Below are 25,282 nucleotides of genomic sequence, written 5' to 3'. Positions count from 1 at the left end.
ATTTTGTGTCCGGAAGCCGAACGGCAAGTGGCATATCGTTCACACTTACAATAAGCTGAACGTTGCATCCAGACGCCGATTCCTCGAAAGAATGTTTCTCCAGAACAATTTGGTTGGCTGTAAAAAGTACAGCTTACTCGACTTGGTCGACGATTATTACCAATTGCTGAGATATATCTCGGCTTCTTCAGCGAATATGGGGAAGAACAAGTGCTACCAGGTGCAACACAGCGCCTTCCTTTCGAAAGAACAGACTCCTCATTTTTGTTCTCGCAGCACAAATCTGAGTTGGGTAAGATCACACCATGCGTACCCACAGCGCTCCACACGCACTTAACTTTCAAATTCTAGCGGAAAACTCTTGATCTGCTAAAATTTTGATTCTCAATCGCATCTAATACTTAATTAAAGTCAAAAGTGTTTTTGCTTATAATACTAGCATTTAGATTTCATACGCATGACTTAGTCAAAACGACATCATGCCGCTTAATGGCGACTGTCCCAACACACAAATGTTTCACTCATATGACGGAAGTAAAATCGATCACGACCTTCGAGAGCTCAAGCTTGTGCTGCATATATTGCACACCGGCCATGTCAAAGAGCCGACGTGAAGCCACGAACTTCCAGCTGTAGATAAAGCTCAAATGCGTTAGCGATTCATATTTCAAACTTTTGACGTTGCACGTACTCGCTGTTGTACTTATCAGAACAGTAAATAACGCGCGAGATGCCACTCTGAATGTACGGAAGACAAATGAGTCAGTTGCTTAGTATAGTCGTGTTTTCGTCCCAATACTCAACCTGAATGATAAGCTTGGCACATTCATTACAAGGAAAAAGTGCCACGTATATCTATCCAAATAGATCAATGTAAGGCTTCATTTTCAAACATGTTGTTAACTAGTTACCGTGCATCCCTTTACGTCAGTCGAATTTTTATTCAGAATAGCATTCATCTCTGCATGACAAACATACTAACCCAAAGTCTAGTCAGCCCATAATCAATTGTTTAACATATCGCAATTTTTCTCACCGGATACTTAGTATCAAGATGTGAATTAGTTTGACTCTCACGTGCCCACGGTAAATCATCGTCACCACAGCCATTTGGGAATCCATTGTAGCCAATTCCAACAATCTTTCGTTCGGAACTCACAATGCTAAAATCAAAACCTAAATGAGATCATAACTCCAAAATCCATCCTCAAAGTTTCAATACCATGCTCCAACTTGGGTTGACGGATCTATCAAAGCACACAATAATTACACGCTCACCTCCAACTTTCAATGTACTAAAAGTATACCAACCTTTCGAACGCATAGCACTGAGAAAAGCGACACTCATAAAATAATCCTCCCATGAAAGATAATTTGAACGTTTTTGTATGACTGTTGATGTAGTCGATTGCAATGTCTTCACCTTATTAAGCGTCTTTGGCTTTTTCTCACTGCTCTGAGCAACTTTTAAAGTCGCGTTTCTCTTACGTTTAAGCTTTTCAGAATGTGATGAAGTCAATATCGATGTCGGATAGATGCCACGTGAGGCAGCTACCACCCAGTCTTTGTGTTTGAACATCACATGTTGCACCAAATTCGTATATCCGCTCTTAAGACGTTGTGAACGTGTTGTACCACACTTGCAACGGAAAAGAGAGGGAGCATTTGCCTTCTCCTCAATCGATAAAGCTTGGTCGACTTCAGTATAAAAGAGCTCCATCATTTGTCGGCCGCTAAGCTTCTGATCGACCATGGCGGCAACAAATTGCTTTTTGCTCTGTGTACGACATAAGGAGTATACAATGTTGATTATCCGGAAAATAGGAAATTGCACCATAAATAGTCCTATTGTTCAAATGAGCGTAGAAACGAGATCTAAGGTAACTTTGAGATCGTGTATTTGTTTTTGAAGAGATTGTCGAGAGATACGATTTTTTCTGATATATAATAATCTTGTCAGTATCATTTCATGGTATGGGCTTGTATTACAATGGAATACTCTTGAATGCGTTTTTAGAAGAGAATATTGCTATTTTTCAGTACATATCAAACGTCAGTTTTTTTATCAAACATCTTATGCAAAAATCACGAAAGACACAGCATTCCAATAATTCGAAACATAGCTCAAGCATCCATCTTGACTTGGATCCTTTCCAAATCACCGAGAAGAGAAAGAACCATGTATTCAACTGCGTATAGTCAGAATGTAAAGAAAGCAGAATAAGTGAACGTCTAAGTGAGAGGATCTCGGGCCTGGTTGATTAGAATCACCCTGCAGAACTACGTTTACTATACTGCAGTGTCGAAGCAGTTCGTTCATCACAAATCAAAAATCTTAAGCATTGAACGCAACCATGATTTAAAGGAGATGAAGACAGACGCTGTCCGAAACACCTTCGCTGCTTATTGTTGTGATTTTGATGGAAACTGAAGCAAATTGCATCGTTATGTTCAAGATCTTTGTTGATTTAAAATGAAGTTTGAAACTGCTGTTGGAACAGATAAGTGAGCTTGCTTTTTAAATTATGACTTGCCGTTTCAACACGTTCAATACTCGCGTGTTCATGCATAACCACGATGAGAATTCAAGCCCTTCCATAATGTGGTGTCTGTGAAAAGACTTGATTTGGTAGAGAACAGTAAACCTTGTACTTAAATCTTTACGAGCTCAAGAACGCTCTCGTAAAGAACAAAGTGGGTGTTTTTAACAGTTTTGAGCTACCTGAGATATTCACTCTATACTGCTTTTATCCGGATGCCGTGTTGCGCAGCGGTCGACGATGTAAGTAAATTTTCTGTCCTATTAAGCATAACAAGCTGCGGTGGAAGGCTAAGATTTTTGATTGCTTGTGAGCAGCCATAAACTCGTGCAATTTCATAGATTGAGGTCGCTTTGAAGACAACTGCTTGATCACCGGGGATCATCTAATCAGGCATGATCGACTTCATTCCTTCATCGGCCTAGTTGGTGATTGTCCTGGAAATGGCATGAATTGAATAGATGTTAACTTACATGCTTTGCGCTTCGTGTGGTTTGTACGTCGTGCGCTTTTGGCTCATGCACGCTGCCATTATAAACAATTAGCTTATTGTTAGTTCTAGCCTTTAGCCGAATACTCTGGAACACGTCTGGAAGAACTGCTCATAGTAAGTTTATTAAATCTGCCTATGAGATGAGAACATTCATCATGATGTATTAAAAAACACTACTTTTTGAATCGTAATCGTAAGGACAAGCAGTCCTCGGACCAAGACTCAAGACCAAAACTCTTTCTCAACTATACCAATGTTGTATTAATCAAAATACGTTCCATCGCCACTTGAAAAGCTTCCATCTCCTCAAGACTGTATAACTCACACTTGGTGCGAGAGTTTAGAATACCCATGAATAAACGAATGCCAATAGGAATGGCCTTATCGTTAAAGTCATAGCGATTCGAATGTAGTGCACGTAATGTCTCGAGATCCCCATCTTCCTTAGTACCTACAAAGAAGAAACAGCCTTTACGCTCCTGCAAAAAGTACGAGAAGTCTTCAGCTGCCATGAGAGGCAGACCTTCCTCGCTCGCATACAACCCTAAATCCATTGCAATCTGCTGCACTTGACGCGTTTCAATTTGAGAATTGATAACAGGAGCATAGCCATCCAAAAAATGCACGTTTGCCATTGCACCGTACGCTGCACAAGTAGAATGGACCAACTTAGCCACACGATCTTTGACTTTCTCGGCTACTTGAAGATCAAAGTCACGAATGGTTCCACCAAGAAACACGTGGGATGGAATCACATTGTTCGTATCACCTCCACGAAACTGTGTGACTGACACAACAGCAGTGTCCGTCGGTGACAGCGAGCGGCTCACGACAGATTGAAGTGCTTGGACTACTGCTGAGCCTGTTAGAATGGGATCGACGCACTGGTGTGGTGCAGATCCGTGGCCTCCAATACCATTAATATCGATTGAAAACTCGACTTCGTGGGCCATCACAGCACCAGGACGAACGTGAATGCTATACAATGGAAACGGTGCATTATGGCATCCGTAGACTTCATCCACATCGACCAGTGCACCTTCTTCAATCATCTTCATCGCTCCACCTGGACCTTCTTCAGCCGGTTGGAATATAAATCGAACGAAAGTATCTTGTGGAAGATAATGAGCTTTGTGTACGACCATCGCACAAAGTCCAAGTACCATGGTCATGTGACCGTCATGACCACACATGTGTGCTGCAGCAGTTGAAATTTGAAATTCGGTATCATCGCCATCTGCTTCTTCATCTGTTGCAATTGTCTTATTTGATAAAGCAGGTAGTTGATTCGCGGCTGAAGCCTCGACACTCACATCAATGCTTGCATGATCCAATTGTGAGGTAGCACTGTCATTGCTATTTGAAGCCACGTCCTGGTCTTTTTCGTGCGTTTGTTTTGAAACGAACAGTTTAGGATCTGATCCCTTCCGCTTTTTACGCTTACGAAGCTCTCTGCGTCCACCTTTTTGCGTTGAGCAGTACGGCAAGTGATCGTTCAGCTCTTCAATTGGAAGTGCGTCCATGTCTGCACGAAAGGCTATTACTGGCAAGTTCAGCTTCTCCAAGGTACAGATAGTAGCATTATCATGACAGACATCTACAATTAAACCTGTAGATGCCATCTCACGAATATTGCTACCTGGAATATGCAGTGCTTGCTCACAAAATCGTTTGATAAATGCTTGAGTACAAACTTCTTGGTATCCCGTCTCTGGATACCTGTGGAAGCCACGACGAATATCGCACAATACGCGTGAGAAGCCGATCCAATCTACTTCGTCAACACCAACCATATTACCAACTTCCTCTTTAACTGCATGGTTACTTGAACTCGAGCTCTGTACAAATTTCTTAAGGAAAGGCATGACTTGCGTCAGCAAAGTATGCAATCCTTCTTTCCATGAATCCTCGACTAAATACGCGTTCTTCGTCTCAACATCATCTGAAGAGCTTTTTGTAGGTGTCGTCACACCAGCATGTAACGAAGAGCTACTATCGAAATCAGGAGCAACAAGACGTGTACTCTTTCCACGCAGACGCTGATCACGAATATCTTCTGGTGTGTCATAGTATCGTTGTAGAAAATCCTCCTTCTTTCGCAATAACTTTCGAATGGCTGCTTCACTTACACCAAACTTATCAGCGAGCTGTCGCTTGGAGATTTTGCTATTTTCTGCCATTTGAATGATTTCCACACGCTGGCGATCGTTAAAGCGTTTACCTGATCCTTGTTTTCCCTTCTTAGGCTCATTGTCACCATCATCCTGCTGGTCATGATCAGTCATAACGACTATGTGCTTTATTATCGTTAATAACGGCTTTTTCGACCAGTGACGTACATTTAAACAGAAGCTCGAGGCGATGGCGCACAAGTTAGACGGCAAGACAGCAGTAGGTGCTTGGGAAGGCGAGAGCATTTTATCAGTAGTACAATTTGGCAAAGATAGCGCGCAGTGCGTATGATTTCAGTGCATTATTTCTTGACCATTTTCACTCGAACAGTTTCTTAAAAAAATAGGCGCGTACTGAGCGTAGCCGATGAGATGAAAACGATGGTCAAGACGCAAGGCGCAAATGATTTACTTAATGGAAAGGTATGTGCAGTAATTGCATCGCATTTTTGAGCAATTTGAAACCGAATTGATGGCTGTAGCTTCTGGCGAATGTGTTTATGGAGCCGTCCACGCGTACGAGCAGCTCATTTCAAGCAGCAATGCTGCGGCTTGGCGGTCGTGTAGTATGCGTTAATGAGAGTTCATCTAGCAGTCAAAAAGGCGAGACATTGCACGATACTATTCGATGTCTTGAGTGCTATGCCGACGTCGTTGTGCTTCGACATCCAGTCAAGGGCAGTGCTTTGATAGCCGCTGAAGCGACAAAGAAACCGGTGCTTAATGCTGGTGACGGTGTGGGTGAACATCCGACCCAAGCTTTGCTAGATTTGTATACAATTTATAGCGAATTTGGCGATCTAGAAAGTCTTAAAGGCAAGGTCATCACCATGGTCGGCGACCTTAAAAATGGTCGTACTGTGCACTCGTTGTCCAAGCTGCTAGCTATGTACGGACCAAAGTTTAACTATGTGTCGCCTGAAAGTTTAAAAATGCCGCGCTACGTGTACGACGAGCTGCAGAGCCAATGCATTAAGCAGAATGAAACCACTGACCTTGATTCGGTCATCCACGAGACGGATGTACTCTACGTCACGCGCGTGCAAAAGGTTTGACGAATCACGTGTATACCTGACTGAGTTTCACTGCTCATATAATTTGTACTAGGAACGATTTGATGACGAAGAGGACTATATTGCTGTCAAAGACAGCTTTCGTATCACGCTTGATGTGATCAAAGATGCCAAATCTGAAATGATTATAATGCATCCGCTGCCGCGTGTTGGTGAAATTGCCGAAGAAGTCGACAAGGATCCACGTGCCGCTTACTTTCGTCAAATGGAAAATGGCATGTACGTACGAATGGCGTTGCTCGCTCTTGTGTTGGGTAAGGCATGATCTGGTCGCAGCAGGACAGAGATTGCGTACAATATGACGCTATTCATTAAGTTCATAATGCTTTAAATTCGCTTAACAATATAATCCCTTAGCTTCCAGCGCACAGTGTATTCTCGCACTCTGCTGCATTTTCACAACAATACTCAACAGCAGCGTCATATGCATCTACATTCAGTCGCGAGCCGAGAAAAAATGCCAATTCTCTCACAAATAGACCGGCATCTTCGTATAAAAACGGCGTGAGAGCTTGCTGGAGCTCATCATAGCATTTCGCGGGTCCACATTGCGTAATTGTATTTAAACAGCATTGGATGATTGCCAACAGTACCGTCAGTTCTATATCCCGTCCAATACAAGCTCTCAACTCGGTTTCAATCCACGCTTCGTACTCTCCTTGAACTTTATGCATTTTTGGAAAAGTGAGCAAATCTTCAACCTGGTTTCCAGCTACTCGAGCAAGTCGCATATGACGTCGGTAGACAAGTGAACGGCGTCTCTCCCGGCTAGTAACATAATTATTCTGCCTCTTTTCTCTTCCATGATTATGTATGCGTCGTCCTTGGAAGCGAAGGAGCTCAAAATCTGTTTCACTTCGCACATTAGCGTACACGTCCTCGAACGGATTCTTACACAGTGGACACGTTGGCCGTACTACACCATGTAGTGCCAAACTGTGTGCCCAGGTGCTGAGACACTCAAGACAGTAGACATGATAGCAGGTTGTAAGCATTACAGGATCCACTAATGTTTGCAGACAGATGGAGCACGTATCACCAAGCACGGCCAAGTCAATGGCGCTGGTCTCCTCGTCGTCTTTTATAAGGTTCACGAGTCCATTTGATGAAGTGGAAGAAAGCAAATTGACCTGCGAATCTGCTGACGTCAACACGGAGGTGCTGTCGTTCCGAGAAACCCAATCGCCTTCATCTTGGGCGGCCGCTTCGGAATCCTCTCGGTTTCCTAGCGACATTATCAGTATTAGTGAATAGAGAGCATATCTATGGAGAAATAATTATTCTATAGATGTTATATATATTAAAATTGCGCTCTGAATTTATCAATATATACCGCAACCTTGCTAAAGTGGAAATTACCAGCAGAAAATAGTAGTCGATTAATAGTTTTGATATTTATTTACTCGTACATTGTGCCGTTACATTATTCTATGCGATATTTAAAATGAAAATGGGAACAGTTCATCAATTTGGTTATGTTTCTGCGAGTAAGAATTTATAAATCAATCTTCTGCATCGCTAACATAGCCTCCCTATCTTTTGGGTAGAAAGTATTTAGTGTCTGAACCCTTTTTGATCTACATCAGAACGTAATCATATCGATCTTATCATCTTTTGGGGCAAAATCATTCACTTCAGATCCTCCGTATCCTCTGATGCTGAAACTTCTGTAATCAAATTGTAAAAAAAAACAGTAAATCATTTGCTTTTTATTAAAGAACAACATACTTCATTATCCGCAACCGCATATGCAACAATCCAGTTGAACCAATCGGTAAGACATACCGCTTCACCTACAAGAACGAAAACGAGTGAACGTCAATACAAAGATCACACAAGACAAACCTTCAAGAATTCTTGATGCTATTAAATATAATGACAATTAATATCGAGGAGCATACTTTATCTCTCATATACTTAGCGCAAGTCTTTGCGTTTTCAGACATACTTGTTGGCCGACTCATTCGACGTTGTATAGTGCTTGCAGGTTGATCGTTCTTGCGCTTGTTAGTATGCTTCTGCTGTGTCACGATTGAAACATCTGGGCTTTTCCATTATAGCACTGTCCCTAAGGATGACAGCTTGTCGAGTAATCAACGCATCACTCTGATGGACGATTGTTTTGTGACAGTATATTTATAGGCTGATACCTTCCAAACAATATATATATTGAGATTGATAAACAATATACAAATATATCAATCGCTCAAGGTAGGCTGAGTTTGCTACTAAATTCTTGCAGATAATTACCAGCAAACAATGTGTATTGTGGATCATTTAAAATCTTTGGCTGTACTATTTCTAGAGTTGATCGACTACTGGTGACAATTAAATGAAAGACGGAACATATAAACAATGATACATTACTATCTGCAATTTTATAGAAAAAGGAGGTTCATTGGAAGCGTATGAGTTGTTGTCAGATTGACGCTGCAATCTACGATCGTATGCGGGTAAGTCGAACCGTTCTCAGCTAGCAACTCGTGAGAATGACATTATTGAATGGACAATCTAAGCGAAGCCAAAGATGGGAAAATGAACATTTTGAAGACGTAGACGAAGGCAGCTCTGCCGCACATTTGCCGAGCGTGGAAGAGTTACTCATGAAGCGAGAAGCCGTATAATTGTGAAGCTTGAATTTTCGAATAATCGACAAAGTTGTTTTGACAGCGTCAAAATATTGGCTCAAGTACCGAAATATTAGCGCAACCTGCTGTTTGTTGCGCCTTCCAAAGCTTATGATTGCCAAGCTTTGTATTAAGCTCCCAATCGAGGTTTTCGCGGTATATGGCTAAAATTTATAATCAAATATGTACTTGCAAACATAATGCGATGAGCTCAATGATGTTTTCACTTGGTATGGGGACAATTTGATACGTAGAAGCGAATATTGTGACGCTGCCGCAGTCCTATACTTTATATGTATAAATTGTCTGCAGACAATTTTATAGGTAAAGTTTTTCACGAGATTGAAAAGAGGACCTTGACCACTCATCTTTCATATGCAGCACTGACACAAATTAGAGTGTAAAAAAGGGTTTTGCATCAATGACTCTTTAACAAAATAGCTACCCTAACCCTATTTAATATAGCACATATGCGCGAATTATCATAAGGTATTTCACAAAAAAGTCAATACATTATGTGCTTCAGGATCATAAATGCCTCACGGCCTCAGATGCTATAGTGTCTTAATAATCAGCAACAAATATCTTGACATTGCTTGAAAACAAAACTGAGCGCTGCTTCTCTGTACACAGCGTAAGCCCAGTGTACAATACCACGCTGTTCGGCCGCCGAGACTCAATGTAGGAGCGGGCTATGTGTATAGAGCCAGGCGAAAAATTGATCGGGCAACACACAGTACATTAAGTAAAGGCATTATTGTATGACCATAGAACCCGCTCTTGTGCTCTATGCAGTTTGTCCATCCGTGGTATGTTTATTATTATTTTTATATCCGACCATGAGAATTGTGAAATGTTTGAAAATAGTAATTTACGCTTGACAAAATAACCTTGTTTTGTAAATATATTGCTCGGTAAATGCATTCAATATATTAAAGTACCTGCTGATTGCTATCTGTACTTACTCTTAATGTATTTCGTTTTGAGCAACAAGTAGCAGCGCTGGGTAGGAGGCAGTTGAAGAAATTGTCGTCAGTTTGCAATGCTTTGCTTAACTGCAACTTTGGAGCTCGATTTGACGTTACTATTGATTAAATTTAGTCCTCCTTTTCTTGTGTAAGGAGACTATAAAGACATGATTCAGATAATATATGCATACCGTCAAAAAAATTTGAGTTATAACTGTGAAAGTCATGCTCAAAAAATTCATTGTGATTTATAAAGTGACTTATAATATTGTAATAGATAAGTTTCATTGAGAAGCTAAATCGATGATTGTTGAAAAAGTTGTTTAAAAGTTTCTATTGAAAATGAACAAATTAGATTACTATCAATACAATTGCTGTGAGCTCACAATACGCCTATCGGAAGAGCCAGCCTACCTACCTCAGTTCAAGCAATTATTGTTTTCAAAAAATCACAATAATTATGAGTTTTTCATCGATACAAATTATCATTTCTCCATTCGACTCAATAGATAACACTCAGTCTATCCTAGAATAGACATATCTAGTGTTTGAGTCATGATATACCTCTACGCAAAATTTCAAGCGCAACCATTTGACTTAAATCCAAACTTTGATTCAAAATTCGTCCGATCGTGGTGGAACTTACATGATTTTTATTCTAGCCAATCGGCTCTTTCGTTGATGGTTTCAACCAATTAGCAAGCAAATATTGACACTATATCCGTTCTCTTGCCTTCCTTTCTAAAGATGTGCTTTTTTTACGAGCTCCCATACAGATTTTCATTTTAGATTCCTCTGTGGGCAAAGAACTAGTTGAGCGTGATCGAAGCTCGGCTTCGTCCACTGCCTGACGATCTTCCATCGTTCTTTCATTCACTTATTAAAGCTTTTAGTTTGCGATCTTTTTCAAGCAGTAGCTTGACGAGTGTACCGTGTTATACCTTAGTGTCGAACCATAATTCGTCAATTTATTCATTTGTTCCGGCTACTACGGGACTAGTCGTTCCTGTCACGAGTGTCTTTAAAGATCGCAAAATGGAGGGATTTTCAAGTCCTAGCGAAGAAAGCAAGTCTACAATCTGTTTGTCACCGCAGGAAAAACTCGTGAGTGCTGCTGGACAGCGTACTAAGCGCTCGCACTCTGGAAGTGTTTTAGCTACTACTGAAGTCAAGGTAGCGCGCTTAGACGATATGCAAAAGAGCGAATCAGAGCCTTGTTTGGACGGTTGGATCAGTGATGATTATCTACGTACCATGGACTTTGACGACCGTTTAAGTCAAGACATTGACTGGGTGGCACACGACGAAATGGATCTAGCGCTGAGTATGGACACGCTACCACCGGAACACGTCACAACTGATGACGTCAATGACTTTAGCTTTGGTCCATCGTTTCTTCGCGGCAGCTTAACGTTGGAAGATCCTGCAGAGATGTCGTCTATTTTTGGTTAGTTTCTATGCTTCTTTCTTCTTGGTTGCATTGCAACGCTTGGTCAGGTGACTTGTGCTCATGCTTGCTGCATTCATTGCATCTATAGTAGATCCAGTCTACATCTTTTCAGAGCCAATTAGCACGAAGGATGCAGAAACGCTTCTTATGAGCTTTGACACGATGAATTTCAAGATTCCGTCACCAACAAGTACCACGAGCAAGAAACGCACTAGTATCTTTTCGAATAAACACTTGGAGCCAGAGCAGACTGTGTCTTCAAAGACAACAGAGTCAGCAAATACCTCGAGTGGACCCGAGTCATCTGCGACTGAAGAGTTGCGTATGGAACAGACTCACGTAAATGCAGCCAACAATTCAGTGACTTCTCTTCTCAGCGTTCTTGACATTAGAACGCATACGACTCTTTCGAATCCGACAGAGAAGAAGATTGGTTCGTACAGCCCAAAAGCGCGCAAATTACGTCTTCAGAAATTCCATGAAAAGCGCAAAAATCGCACATGGAAGAAAAGTATCAAGTATGACTGCAGAAAGAAATTAGCGGACGACCGTCCGCGTATTAAAGGCCGTTTTGTGCGGGTGCATGAAAATGCTAGTGCGGAGACTAACGTAGCATCTTGTAGTGCTACGCCATTGGATTCGATGGCTGGTTATGCATCTCCAAAATCACCAACAAACTCGATACTTTCGCCGGCAATGGTACCTGCAGCGAAGGTTCAAGTGCCTCGAGTAGCCACACCTTTGCTCACTCCGCAGACACCTGCAGCTTCAGTGCCCAAGCCAACGTCTTCTAGTGCAACATCGTTGAGTTTCGCACGAATAATTGCAAGTGTATGAGGGCCATAACCACTACAGTGGAAGCGAGATTAAGTATGATATGATAGTGTAGACAAAGGGGAGTTGTAACGCAATGTGGCTTAGATCTATAGATTGCGAAATGGAAGAAATATAAAAAGAAAGCGCAGAGGTGAAATACACCTCGCAGCTCGGCACTTAACGTCGACTGAATGCATTTTGAGATAGCGAGCCGGAATGCCAAAGCGCAAAGCTTAAGAGCACACGCTGATCGGAAGCCTCAGATAGGATAGCTGGACTGTTTAGACTCATGGAAAGAGCCGCTTTTTCTTAGAGCGAGTCGCTTTATACAGAGGGAATGCAGCTACTGTAAAAGGAAATCTGACGTTTTCTAATCTTATGGTTTATTATTTCTAACAGGTCTTTTGACTCTGAGATGCGGCACTTGAAAATGCGACACGTCAAAGCTGATTACGCATAGGGAAAGGCGCTATCAAAAAGGTTGTCAACAACATATTGCTACATTATCGTGCTTGACATCAACATCATTACCATTCACTTTGCCTTGCTTTGGTATTGCAATGACAGCATAAAAATTATATGATGTCCAAGTGAAGAGATCGAATACTTACACGATTTGAGTCAAGGTAGATAAGATGTATCATTTCTGAACTGACTCGATTTAGTACGACCTGTCAAATGCAATATTTCAATGTTTGTCAATATTTTGTTTTATAGGTACTGTGATTGGTCAATAATATTTTATTGTTGATGCACATATTTATCGCAATTTCATCCAATCTGCATTGTTTCAAAAAAAAGCAAGCACAGAGTACGCAGACAGTCGCGTCGCGATGAGCAGTACCACCGCGTGCCGCTTCTTTCAATCGCCTCAAGGCTGTTTTCGTGGATCATCGTGTACATTTCGTCACGATCATGAAGTGCATTCAAATGACGTCTCGCTCAGTCTTGCGAATCCGTACGTCAATGGTACCATCCCGACGTCCAATCAGCCACAAACATGTCACTTTTTCACGGCTGATAGCGGCTGTCGCAACGGCAGCAACTGTCCATTTGCTCACGTGATAGTGAAAAGCGACAATTTGAAAGCGCTCGAGCGTGTTACGCGCGATGAGCTGGCAGTGTCTTCACTGCAGCCCATGGCTGGCGTTACTGACCCTGTCTTTTATGACCGTCCAGGACCTACGATTCGATCACATCATAGACATGTGTCTTCTATTATAGTCACGAATCCCAATAAAAGGAAATTGCATATACAAGCAAACCCGCAAAAAAAGGAGACGATTAGTGAAATTTTACCAGTCTTTACAAGGGACATTGAAGGACCGGTAAGTAAAATAAAAATGGGATCTTTTTTCAACATATATTTACGAATCTTTAGTTTTTTGCAATAGATGTTGAATGTGTTGCCACGGGTAATGGCACGGAGTGCGTGGTCATGCTGTAATTTTCTGAAAAGAATGATATTAAGGTGAGTGTTCTACTTTAGTGACCGTGATGTAGCGCGAATTGCTATGGTGGATGAAGATGAAAAGGTGGTTTTTGATCAATACGTGAAACCTACAAAACCAATTGTTAGCTACCTCACACAGCTTACAGGCATTACTAAAAGGTGAGTTCAGGCTATAAGCCCAACAAAAGGAATCGATTTTAACTCACTTTTTTTTGTCAGCAATTTGAAAGATGCACCAGAATTAAAAGAAGCTTTGATTGGATTGAAAAGAATTTTGCCTGTAGAGAGTGTGATCATAGGACAATCGATAAAGAAAGATCTAGAATGGCTCACGCTACAAAAACCAATGGATTACAAGGACGAATTTGACGTAGCCGATTTGTTTCGACTTCCAGTGCAAGCTACAAATGGTGTCGTACGCTATCGATACTTTTCACTACGACATGTGGCTAAATATTTGCTAGGACACGACATACAAGAGGCGGATCATAATCCAGTTATTGATGCACGATATGCCATGAAAATATTTAATAAATTTCGGCATCTCCATGAAAATCCAAGTCGACGTGACGCCGTGTTGCAGACGCTTTTAAAAACACCACGTACACCGTCATTTGCAGATCGATTTCCAGTCATTGATGGTGTCTCGATGCGTGTACCGCGAATGCGAAGCACGTCTCCTGTACTCGGACATGTTGATCAGGTTGCTTCTGAAATTGCGCAGTATCGTACTAGTCGCTCTCAACATGGCCAGCCACCTTCTTTGTAAACAAAATAGCATCAAATGACTCAAGATCTGGCTTTGCTGTTCCAATCGGTACTTTCGATTTTCAGCTTGTGTCCATGCGTTTTAAATTTCTCTTTTATCGAAATTTTTTATAGATTGCTGTCTTCAGACTCAAGGCTTTCCGATTCTTCTTCTGAGCTCAATTCGTCAGAGTCATCTGGATCGGTATCAGCCTCTTCTTGCTCGATAAAAGCAGCGTCATTTGATTCGCGTTCATCTTCTTGACTTCTTCGAAAGACAAAATCATCATACCCTTCGAACGATACGTCGCTGATTTCGCTATTATCATCACTATCCGCCTCACCTTTTGAAACGTTGTTGTCTCCTTCTCGATTTATACCTCCAGTTTGATGCCTATAGATCTCCAATTTGTACTGTTCAAATGCCCGTCCATCCATACCGTCCCATGGACGACGCCAACCCATTGCAATGGCTTTGTCACGTTGTTGTCGAATCACTTGTTGTCGTGCAGTGGTGCTTGCTTCTTCCAGCATCAATTGTTCGACTTCACGTCGAAACGCAGTATGATCTTGACGCCGTCGTACCTTTTCACGCTTAAGCTCCATTTCGTCTTCCCGTACGCGAGCTTTGGCTATCTCAAGCTTCTCTCGTCGCACAAATTTCCTCTTTACTTCGGCTTTCGTCTTAGACTCTCGTTCTCGACGCTTGTACCGTCGTACAAGCAGCTTCAATTCTGTACGATGTTCTTTCAGCTGCTTTTGAATCGTCTGAATTTGTTTTCGTATCATTTCTTTGATTCGTTTCACTTCTTGACGCAAGTGTTTCTGACCTTCAGATGTGTCTAGAAACGTTTGGATACCTGGTAGAAGATCACCATGAGCTTCTCGTACATTCTTGTCGTCCACTTCACGTCGTAAACTTTCGTCTTCAGTATACAAAATCGACACAATCGTCCACCCTTGTTGTCGACATGGATCATGCATTTTTCCATATCGTAACATATCCGTACAAGCACAACGCAGTGGTACATTATCATGAATGATACCAACGGGTCCGTACGGACCTACAAATTCTCTCAAAGCATTTTCAACGTCTTGTAGCGTCCGTTTATTAGCAAGAAACGGCTCAGATGGAAACCCACGTTGAGTCCGTGTTTTAATGACGTCAATGACACTCGGTAGTTCATCATGACGTTTCTGAGCTTGAGAATCATCAGTTGGAAAGAGTAAGGACTGACGGATCGTATAGACACCAACCAATTCGCCTCGACGTCCCCATGGTCGTTGCAAGTCATACCTGAACTCGGTCTTGTCTGCCCAGCGTTTGTGACGAATAAGTCTAAGCAATTGCAGCAATTCGTTTAACACTATGCGATGATGACATTGAGCCAGTTGAAAGTGAGTCAATAGAACCATGTCATAACAGAGATCAACCCCTCGTCGGAAAAATGGTTTGGGTTTTAAAGAAGGTGGAAGATAGAACGATCCATTCACGTAGTAATCGACTGCACGATCAATCGCTTTCAAATGCTCGGATGTAAAGAAACGAAGACTTGATTGAAAAGGTATGAGATGCTGAACGATTGGCGTTTGAAAAGCTTTACGATCATAGCGAAGTTCTAAAGTTTTGAACAATGCTACTAATTCGTCCACCCGTTCTTGTCGTTTGTGTAAGTATGACGATATGACTTTTATTCCAAGACGCATGATTTCAGCGGGAGGTGAGCGTAATGGATTGCCATCACTTTCAATATCAGCGAGTGTCGTAAGTGCCTTTCCAAATTCCAATGGCAACCGTTCTAAGCGATTTGTTTGCATGTCTAATCGCTTTAAAGTCGCACCTAAATAGATCACAACTGGTGGGAACTCGACAATATGGTTGCCTGCGAACGAAAGGTCTTGAATTGGAGACATTTTCAATGACATGGGTAACTCTGTCAATCGATTACCACTAAGTCGTAACACTTGAAGATGTAAAAGGTGTGAGAAATCCATTTCAAGAGTTTCAAGTCGATTAAAAGATAAATCCAGTCGTTGGAGTGCTTTCAATCCTGACAAAGCTCGTGGAGAACTCGTTAACTGGTTGTGCGCTAATTGCAAATCTACTAACGTCTGAGCGAGTCCATGCATAGATTGTGGAAGCGAATTGAGGAGGTTATGACTTAACCGCAAGACTTGCAACCTTACACACTTTTCGAGCGTCTCGGGTAATTGTTCCAATCGATTATAGCGAAGATCGAGATGTTCTAGCTTTGAACCAATTCCTATAGATGTAAGTGATCGTTTCGATCCAAACACTTGGGGGACAATCATACACATTCTATTCTCACGAAGCTCAAGCAGACGCAAGTTTGAAAAACAATGAAATTGGGCTGGCAATACATTCAGTTTCTGACCAGAGAGTCGAAGTTCTTGTAAATGAATCAGATTGAAAAATACACTAGGGAGTTCAAACGTTTCCATTCCTCGCCAATGAAACGATAGCGTGTGCGTATCTTTAGCAAGTTCAATCGCTCGCATAAACTCGCGATTGATATGTAAATTCGTGCTCCAGCATTCAGCTCCAATGCCAATTAAACGAGCTTGAGGTTCTGGTGGTAACTTACCGTGTCTTCCCGCTGCCAACTTTTGTTCCAATTGCCATTGAATGGAAGTCACCTCTCCACATTGCAACGACTCGAAAGTAAAACCTGCATTTAAAAGCGGCAAATTACCGGATAAGTATAAATGTTCAAGTCGTTTGAGTTCTAAGAGTGAAGGTGGTAAATCTTCAAGAGCATTCGAGCTGACATCAAGTATTCGTAAGTGTTGAAGATTTCCAATAGTTGATGGTATTTCTCGAAGACGATTAAGTTTCAAGTCAACGTCAATGAGATGAATGAGTTTGGTAAATGAAGAAGGGAGAGTTGTAAGTTGATTCGAATTGAGCTTTAAGGATTCAAGTGCTTCAAGACCAAATAATTCATCAGGCAAAGTCATCAAGTTGTTATTGTCGACTTCAAGACGTGTTAAACGCTTGAGTTTTCCAATGGAAACGGGAAGTTCCGGGAGTTCATTGTTTGATAGAATGAGCAACTGCAAGTGTTCCAGTCCTTCCCAATGATCAAGAGCTGAGGGAAGAATTGAATACTTTTCATTCGTACAGTGATTCACAAATTGCAATGCTGTTGACATTTCGGACCGACTAGGCACCAGAATTTCCCAACCAAGTGGAAACTTTTCCAGTATTTCTCGATTGTGTTGTGATTGTTGATTCCGAGCTAATTGATGATCAGATAATGGCGATTGAAAACACTTTGGTGTAGCACGTGTAACGCGTTTGGTAAGTCGATGAAAATATACTTTTTCATTCGTCATTGGATCCAATTCAATTCGCCAATATCGATCTGCATCTTGTGTTTCTTCTAGAATCTCCTTTGTGTCTTTACGATCTTGTCGTTTCATGGCATGTATCTGTAATTCCGGTCGCGTTGCAAGCGTGACAAGACGATTTCCACTTAAATCAAGCGATTGTAAGTGATGAAGTGTTGGAAGACCACAAGGCAATAGCTGCAAGTAATTATGGCTAAGATCAAGCGTCACAAGACTTGTTAACGTGTGTAAATTATCAACATTATGCAATCGATTTCGACACGCATCCAATTTTTCCATCGTATTTGGCAATGAAATCAAGAGATTGTCAAGTTGATTCCCAGAGACGTTTAAAACACGTAAATAACGCAAGTGACGCAATGCATCCGTTGGGAGTCGAACCAATGCATTCTCTTTACAATTGAAACTCTCAATTTCAGGAAATGCAGAGATAAAGTTTTCATCTAATTCGTGCAAAGCATTGCGCGAGATATTCACACTTCGAATTAAACGTGCGAACTGCATTAATAGTGTTGAAAAGATGAGATCGCAAGGAAGATGAACAAGTTCTAAAGACTTTAAATTCAAGTCTTGTGAACTATACGATGTACGAATTGCTGAGTGAATTCGTACATCAAGAGCTTGACCAGGCATAAGCTTTCGATTGTCAATCTGTGGTTTGCAATCGTTAACTTTGGCTCGTTGTCGCTCTATCCGCACGTTCATCGAGTTTAATGTCGGAACTCCACATGTTGCCAGTCGCGTCTCCATAAAAGTTGCTACAAGCTTCTGATTTCGTCGTTCTCGTTCACATGCTTCTTGTCGAATCTGCTGCATCTGTCGATATTGTTCATGAACACTAGCGATTTTATCTCGAGCAGCTTTATAACTTTTTCCTGCAGCTAAATATTCACGTGCCATATCAAGACGTGGAAGGTTTTCTTGACAACTTTTCATCTCCAAACTCATGATTTGAAAACGACTGTCATCATTCATCTGTAGATTTTAAGAGTAATGGAAACCTTTAAGATCTGTAACTTTCAAAGGAACTCATCACTTGTGATGTAGGACGTAAACTCATTAATAGCAACATGCGATAGTTTCTCTTCTTCTCTATTTTTGATTCTTCCAGTTCAGTCACATCATTTCTTTCTCTTAGTGTGATGGAGAAATACGTGAAAGTTCGCAAAATTGGACAAGGAAGTTATGGATGTGCGTACTTGGCAACTCGTAAGACTGATGTTAAGAATGAGACGAGTAAACAACAATTAGTGATCAAGGAGATTGTACTTGATCCTCGTGATCAAGTGACTGCTCAACGTGAAGCTCGTTTACTTGCAGCGTTGGATCATCCGAATATTGTGGCGTGTAAAGAAAGTTTTCTACTTAAGCGAGAACCTTCCCACGCACTTGCAGTCGGACGAGCACAACAAAGTCCTACAGTCTTTTGTATCGTGACAGAATTTGCTGATGGTGGGGACTTAAGTCAAGATCTTGTACGACGTCAACGTCGTCGTAAATATTATGAACCGGATGAACTTTTAGGTCTTTTCGTTCAAGTTTGTTTAGCTTTGAAACATCTTCATGATCGTAAAATTTTACATCGAGATGTTAAACCTGCTAACATTTTCTTGACAAAAACTGGCGTCGTGAAGCTTGGCGATCTTGGCGTTGCAACCGTTTTAAGTCATACGTTAGCAAGTTGTCAAACGTCAATTGGTACACCGTATTATACAGCACCTGAAATTTGTTTAAACAAGCGATATAATGCTAAAGCAGACGTTTGGAGTCTCGGATGTGTTTTATTTGAAATGGCATCGTTTGCTCATGTGTTTGATGGTCGAAGTCAACGTCAATTATTTGACAATATCATTCATGGAGCAACACCACACGTTCGAGTGTTTGGTCACTTGACTAGCATTCAACAAGATCTTCAATTGTTAATTAATGATATGCTTCAAAAAGAACCTCGAGCACGTCCAAGTGTGAATCAAGTGATTCGTCGACCGCTTGTTTTAGCACGAATTCAAACGTTTTTATCTGCTCATGCATTAGCTTTGGAAATGAATCATACCGTTTTACATGGTGAACATGTGTTTCGAAAGATATCTTCTCGTGATTCGAAACCTCATTTAAATGTTCATCAAGTCCGTCGTGCCGAACCTGTAGCTTCGAAACCTTTACGAAATGCTCGAGTGAAACCTCGTAATACACCAGTTGGTCGTGGCGCTCTCTTGAATCCAAATCGCAAAGCTGTACTTCGACGTAGTCGTCCAGTTCCAGGTTTTCGAGAACCGAATGGAATTGTTGGAAAGCAGCGTATGAAATCAAAGCCTGTACATCAATTGAATGGTTTAATGAAAGGTAAAGTTCAAGCGAATGAAGCGATTGCAGCTCTTCCTGATCCACCGAGTGTAATTCCGAAAGAAATTGAACAAACGAATGTTTCGGAACGTATTGCTGCTTTTAATTCAAAGGTGAGAGGAATGAAATATCTTTTTCATTTACTGTGCTAATGTTTATCTCTTCTAAGTGGGCAATACAGAAAGAAGAACTAGTAAAAAAGCTTCCTCCTCCTGCTCCTTCAAAGATTGTAAATGGTTTAAAACAAGGACAAGCAGCGATTCGAGGATATCCGAAGCCAGTGATTCTTCGAATGAGTCGAAAGACACCAATAACAAGGAAACACTCTTCACCTCGAAATCCTAAACCAAAGACAATTCAATCTCGTGTGATTGCTACACCCTCATTACAACGTGTAGAATCTCAACGTAAACGTCAAGTACAAGCTAAAAAACCAATTGTAGCTTGTCCACTCGATGATTCAGTTCTTCTTGTCCAACAACTTCCAGATGTCAAGACGATCGAATCGTTAGAAACTCATGACGAACAAGAATCAACATCGTTACCAATGATGGCAAACCTTGAGTTTGAACGGATGGTTTTACAACTAAAAAGTGCGATTAATGAAGATACTACAAGTGAAGAGGAGGAAGAAAATCTAATCGAAGACATTGATAATAGTCTTCCACCTCCTTATTCTTCTTCATCAGCATTGGAATCTTTACGTGTTTCTATTCTTCAAGACCCAAGTTTTCGTCTAGCACTTCAAAAGAGTCTACAATCAAATATTCTCGAACCTTTGAATCAAGATGAAGCACAAGCTACGCTTCATTATATGCACACATACATCACTTCATTACGTTAAAGAAATACACAAGACATTGGACAATATGAATTGTTACTCATTGCAATGGTTCCAATACTCACTTCCATACACATCGTCTTCTTTCTCTTCTCAAAGCAATCTCCACCATACAATTTACTTTTTTCACAGCTACAACAAACTGCACAACTAACCTACTCCACTTGACTCAATATAAAAAAAAACACACTCAACACTATTCACTTCATGGCTTGAACGCTCGATTTGAAGACAAGCGCTTGAGAAATGATCCTGAACTGCCTCCTGCTACACGAACTTGCATCTGGACAAGTTGTTCTAAACTTGCACTAGGTGATGCTTTCAAACTCTTTCTCGACTCATTGTCAACCCCATTTCGTTCTTGACTTTCAACACTTGTAATCGTCACACTACGACGACGAGGAACGGGCATTAATTTCGATCGTTCTTGATATTCTTCAGATAAAACTTGCATCTTTCGTGCTCCTTCTAGATTTAACGGTACACTTTCATCAAAAGCTTCAAGTAAACTCATAGAAGCACAAAGACTACGTAAGTGAAAATAATACTTGGCATACGACACAGCTGACACTCGAACATTATATTCTACAGCACTGAGATAGACAAGTTCGAGTTCATTCATCTCTTTTAATGAAACTTCGGGCCAGATTTTTGAAAAATCAGCATTCGTCATACTTAAATCATCCCATACTTTTGATGCCATGACCATCGAACAAAAGACAAGTCGACGCCAATTTTCACCACGTAATTGTAGAATTCCACTTGTTGCTTTTAACAATCGTTCAACATATACAAGACTCATGATAATACATTCACTTTCCATTTGAGCACGAGTTAAGACCATCTTGATAAATGTTGTCATATCTACTAACGTTGGTACAACAACTTCCTCATCTTCCAAATCAACAATTGTCGTGGCTTCAGTATCAACTTCAGTTGTAATGGACGTTAATCGTTGACGATCTTGAGCAGTAACAAAGATTTGAAAACGAGAATTGGATGGCATTGGATCATCAAGTGCTTCCATCATATGGGCACGTAAAACTGTTGCAACACATTGAATAGTAGCATCTTGATCTGGTGTATTCATTGTTCCCATACGTAAATAAATGGAATTTGTACTATTAGCACGACGTAAGAAACGAGATTTGACACTTGTGACTTGATTTCGTTCCTCTTTTCCATGTGTCAAGATACTTGAAAGAAATTGAGATGAAGATTGTTGTTTCTTACCTTTTACAGCATGTGTATAAGCTTTTAATTCCGATATTTCTGGTTCTAAGGCTGCAAGACGTAAACGTTCTTGAATCGGTGATGGGATAATTCGAACATGAGCTTCACTTTCCATTCCATCACTTCCTTTTCTTGAAAATGATACAATTGGTGTTTCATATGAAGATAAAGTTCGAAAAAGAGATGGACGTCGTTCACTTTCGGGTTCTTCTTCTTGTGTATCAAGTTGTAAAGTTATGATTCCCATACCTTCTGGTGTTGTCGGTAATGATCTTGTTGAATGAAATAACAATTGACGTGCAGAACCAGGTAGTGAACGTGTTGAACCACTTGTCAATGATTGAAAACTACTTCGTGTACTATTGCAACTCACGGTACTAGCACATGATCGTGTGGAAAGATGAGGTGAAAGATCGTGTGGTTTATGAAGTGTATCGGGTGTACTTTGACTTGATGTTGATGTCTCACTATCACGTGTATAATATCCATCACGTAATTTTAATCGAATGTTATTTTCCATGACAGAAAAGAAATGACGTTTTTCACGGGTTTCTGCAGCTACAAGTTCAGCGGGTTTTTTCCACGTTGTTTCACGAGTGACTGGGTGATAATAATACGGTTTTTTACTTTTTGGGTCAAGTGCCACACGCCATGCCACATGTTCACTTTCAGATGAAGTAGCTGGAAATGATGTACGGACAGGGACTGATGTACGTACAATAGTTTCATTCGATGTACGTACAGGAAGTGACGAGCGTACAGGATTTTCATTTGATGTACGCACAGGAACTGACAAACGTACAGGATTTTCATTCGATGTACGTACAGGAGCTGACATACGTACAGGATTTTCATTCGATGTACGTACAGGAAGTGACGAGCGTACAGGACCTTCAGGTTGGTTACGTACAGGTACTTGCATCCTAGTTCCATCTTGAGCCATTTGGGTACTAGAACACTGTGTTGCTGATCGTTGACGACTTTGACCACTTGAGTATTTTCCTGGTCGTCGACTGCGGCAATTACTTGACACTGTACCATAGAATGAGCCACTTCTACTATTCCCACGATACTCCTCCGTCGGTCTACGAGATCGAGATCGTTCCATTCGTAGATCAAATGGTACATCATCCTGATTCATTGAAATCATAGCAGGACGTCCTGCTAATTCCTCATCTCGTACTACTCCGTTCGTACGTTGTTCGACCATGTCATTTCGTATCATCCTAGGTTGTCGAGACTGTAACTGGTTACTTCGATTTTCTATCCTAGGACGAGAAAGTGAGATGCCACATTCTTGTCCTTGTTTCCAACTTTCCTGTCTATTGTGGGGGTACCCTCGATCGTACCCCATCGAGTCCTGTTGCATTTGCATCTGTGCCACAGCCTGCATTCTTGAATCCTGCATATCCATCGAGTGACTACTCCCTCTCGTTCTATAATAACGTCGTGATGGTTGACTTGAGCTTGATATTGTCGCGTCTCTATGGTCTGTGGACGTTGTCATGTTCATCCGCAAAGGCGACAGCACACTGTTCATGCACGCCAGTCTTTGTTTCTCTTCTTCCGTGGCACGGTTTCAGAGTGATGGTCGATGAGTGATATTGGAACAGAACCAGGCGTAAACTGCCTGTCCGATTTTCAGGAAACTGGATGTAATGCATCTCCCCCTTTTCCGACAATCCACCTGACTATAAGAACCAGATGGGAAAGGAAGTATAGAAATTAGAGAAATTAGAGACGTATCAGAAGATGATTCTACGAGATCTCCGTAAAAGCAGTAGAACGTTTTTGATCTTTTGGGGTCACCCCATCCCAATGTCATTCTTTAAGTGCTGACGTTTTAATGTCAAGAAGAAAAGAGCGGGCGAAGAAGAAAGTGGAGACCGCGAGACGCGATCGAGTCAGTTGGTCGTGCTTTACCTTAAGTTTGAAGTCGAAAAGTACTGAAACTTACATTTAAGTCTAGTCATGACTTTTGTACTTGGTAGATCTGTTTCTTGTTATAATAGTGAGGCTTGTCGTATTCTGTAGCATTAGAATCGGTTCGAATGCTGTCGACCATCAAGATAGAGAACTAATGATAGCTGTTGGATGCATGATTGCGTTATCAGTAGCAAAGGTTTTGATTATTGACTCGTAACGATTGTCCAGAAATCAAGATCAGTAGTCTTTAACAAACAGGACAGCAATTAGGAAGAAGTGAACTCACTTCTTGAATGATATATTCGACGAACACACTGGAACAGTAAAGCGAAGAGGAGTTTATTTTGAGCCTTTACGTTTAATTCGACTGGAATACCATATGAAATACTCGTATTCACAAAACTTTACTTCTCTTCGCTTGCTACTATAGACGATTTGAAATGGTATCGTATCAATTATTAGTCTTGTTCTCCTTCCTGCTCAATGTTTTGTTTGAAATTATGCACAATATCTTCACTACGTCCATGCACAACGTACTACTGCATTGTTACATAAGGATTCGCAGTTTTAAATCATTCCAACTACATTTTGGGCATATTAGAGCCTCAGCGTAAAGAAACGTGCGTGATCGCATGAACGAAATCTCGCTCTTACTTGAATTTAAGCTTAGGAGTAAGTAGATATCGACAATCACAATTCAACGTTTAATGTCCTCAGCAAATCCTTAAAGGACGCATCGAATCGTGTTCTTTTTAAGCAATAGCTTTTAAGCAATGCTTTGTACAAGTAATGCATTGATCCCTTGTTGAGTATTGAGAAACAATATACTTTACTTTGTCTATGATTAAAGTGCTCTTAATCATAACAAATGTTGCTGAAGTTTGAAGCCATGCTGCATTTTGTTTAATAAAAATTGTTCTTATGAAGCACACTCATCAAAGAAAAGCACACCATCAATTGCCAGAAAAGTCTCCGATAACGGTATATACAACACCAATTTATATCTCGGACGGTGCATTTAATGGACCATGTTGCGTGATGGCAAGAGAAAGCTTCCTTCAAGTGCTATCATACAGCACTTGCCAGAAGCACAATCTTGCAGCCTAAAGCTTTCAATTTTTTTGTCTGCAATGATGCAAGAACTTCATCGACGGAACTAAATTGATAACAGGATTCCATGATTGCCTTCGCTGCCAATGATAAATAAGCAGGGCGCGCTATCATTGCAA

The 25,282-nt window shown here is 41.0% G+C and overlaps 10 protein-coding genes across 10 annotated transcripts; 4 read left to right on the top strand and 6 right to left on the bottom strand.

The window, feature by feature from the left end:
* Positions 1–521: 521 nt before the first annotated feature.
* On the bottom strand, positions 522–1,753 carry PHALS_10501 (deoxycytidylate deaminase; the record flags this gene model as incomplete). Its single annotated transcript, XM_024725935.1, has 7 exons — positions 522–630; positions 692–738; positions 805–855; positions 912–977; positions 1,037–1,163; positions 1,223–1,247; positions 1,312–1,753. 7 exons carry the CDS (start codon positions 1,751–1,753, stop codon positions 522–524), a joined length of 867 nt encoding a protein of 288 aa, XP_024576662.1.
* A 1,525-nt stretch (positions 1,754–3,278) lies between these two features.
* PHALS_10500 (metalloprotease family) lies at positions 3,279–5,318 on the bottom strand (the record flags this gene model as incomplete). Its single annotated transcript, XM_024725934.1, has 1 exon — positions 3,279–5,318. One exon carries the CDS (start codon positions 5,316–5,318, stop codon positions 3,279–3,281), a length of 2,040 nt encoding a protein of 679 aa, XP_024576661.1.
* Positions 5,319–5,394: 76 nt separating this feature from the next.
* Positions 5,395–6,542, top strand: PHALS_10499 (aspartate carbamoyltransferase; the record flags this gene model as incomplete). The annotated part of the gene is made up of 4 exons (XM_024725933.1): positions 5,395–5,486; positions 5,552–5,627; positions 5,687–6,253; positions 6,312–6,542. 4 exons carry the CDS (start codon positions 5,395–5,397, stop codon positions 6,540–6,542), a joined length of 966 nt encoding a protein of 321 aa, XP_024576660.1.
* Positions 6,543–6,630: 88 nt separating this feature from the next.
* Positions 6,631–7,512, bottom strand: PHALS_10498 (e3 ubiquitin-protein ligase topors-like; the record flags this gene model as incomplete). Its single annotated transcript, XM_024725932.1, has 1 exon — positions 6,631–7,512. The coding sequence occupies one exon, from the start codon at positions 7,510–7,512 to the stop codon at positions 6,631–6,633; it is 882 nt and encodes a 293-aa protein (XP_024576659.1).
* A 347-nt stretch (positions 7,513–7,859) lies between these two features.
* Positions 7,860–8,241, bottom strand: PHALS_10497 (uncharacterized protein; the record flags this gene model as incomplete). Its single annotated transcript, XM_024725931.1, has 3 exons — positions 7,860–7,944; positions 8,006–8,070; positions 8,179–8,241. 3 exons carry the CDS (start codon positions 8,239–8,241, stop codon positions 7,860–7,862), a joined length of 213 nt encoding a protein of 70 aa, XP_024576658.1.
* A 2,666-nt stretch (positions 8,242–10,907) lies between these two features.
* On the top strand, positions 10,908–12,159 carry PHALS_10496 (CCT domain; the record flags this gene model as incomplete). The annotated part of the gene is made up of 2 exons (XM_024725930.1): positions 10,908–11,319; positions 11,414–12,159. The coding sequence occupies 2 exons, from the start codon at positions 10,908–10,910 to the stop codon at positions 12,157–12,159; spliced, it is 1,158 nt and encodes a 385-aa protein (XP_024576657.1).
* An 812-nt stretch (positions 12,160–12,971) lies between these two features.
* PHALS_10495 lies at positions 12,972–14,360 on the top strand (the record flags this gene model as incomplete). Its single annotated transcript, XM_024725929.1, has 4 exons — positions 12,972–13,466; positions 13,520–13,566; positions 13,628–13,750; positions 13,811–14,360. The coding sequence occupies 4 exons, from the start codon at positions 12,972–12,974 to the stop codon at positions 14,358–14,360; spliced, it is 1,215 nt and encodes a 404-aa protein (XP_024576656.1).
* A 107-nt stretch (positions 14,361–14,467) lies between these two features.
* PHALS_10494 (Leucine-rich repeat protein) lies at positions 14,468–18,685 on the bottom strand (the record flags this gene model as incomplete). The annotated part of the gene is made up of 1 exon (XM_024725928.1): positions 14,468–18,685. The coding sequence occupies one exon, from the start codon at positions 18,683–18,685 to the stop codon at positions 14,468–14,470; it is 4,218 nt and encodes a 1,405-aa protein (XP_024576655.1).
* A 167-nt stretch (positions 18,686–18,852) lies between these two features.
* On the top strand, positions 18,853–20,897 carry PHALS_10493 (nek protein kinase; the record flags this gene model as incomplete). Its single annotated transcript, XM_024725927.1, has 2 exons — positions 18,853–20,166; positions 20,223–20,897. The coding sequence occupies 2 exons, from the start codon at positions 18,853–18,855 to the stop codon at positions 20,895–20,897; spliced, it is 1,989 nt and encodes a 662-aa protein (XP_024576654.1).
* Positions 20,898–21,099: 202 nt separating this feature from the next.
* Positions 21,100–23,541, bottom strand: PHALS_10492 (cyclin-y-like protein; the record flags this gene model as incomplete). Its single annotated transcript, XM_024725925.1, has 1 exon — positions 21,100–23,541. The coding sequence occupies one exon, from the start codon at positions 23,539–23,541 to the stop codon at positions 21,100–21,102; it is 2,442 nt and encodes an 813-aa protein (XP_024576653.1).
* Positions 23,542–25,282: the final 1,741 nt, after the last annotated feature.

The sequence above is a fragment of the Plasmopara halstedii genome (genome assembly GCF_900000015.1).
Source record: "Plasmopara halstedii genome assembly, contig: Scaffold_474, whole genome shotgun sequence".
NCBI lineage: Eukaryota > Oomycota > Peronosporomycetes > Peronosporales > Peronosporaceae > Plasmopara > Plasmopara halstedii.
The sequence above is the reverse complement of the archived record's forward strand: the minus strand, read 5'-3'. Positions and strand labels throughout refer to the sequence as shown.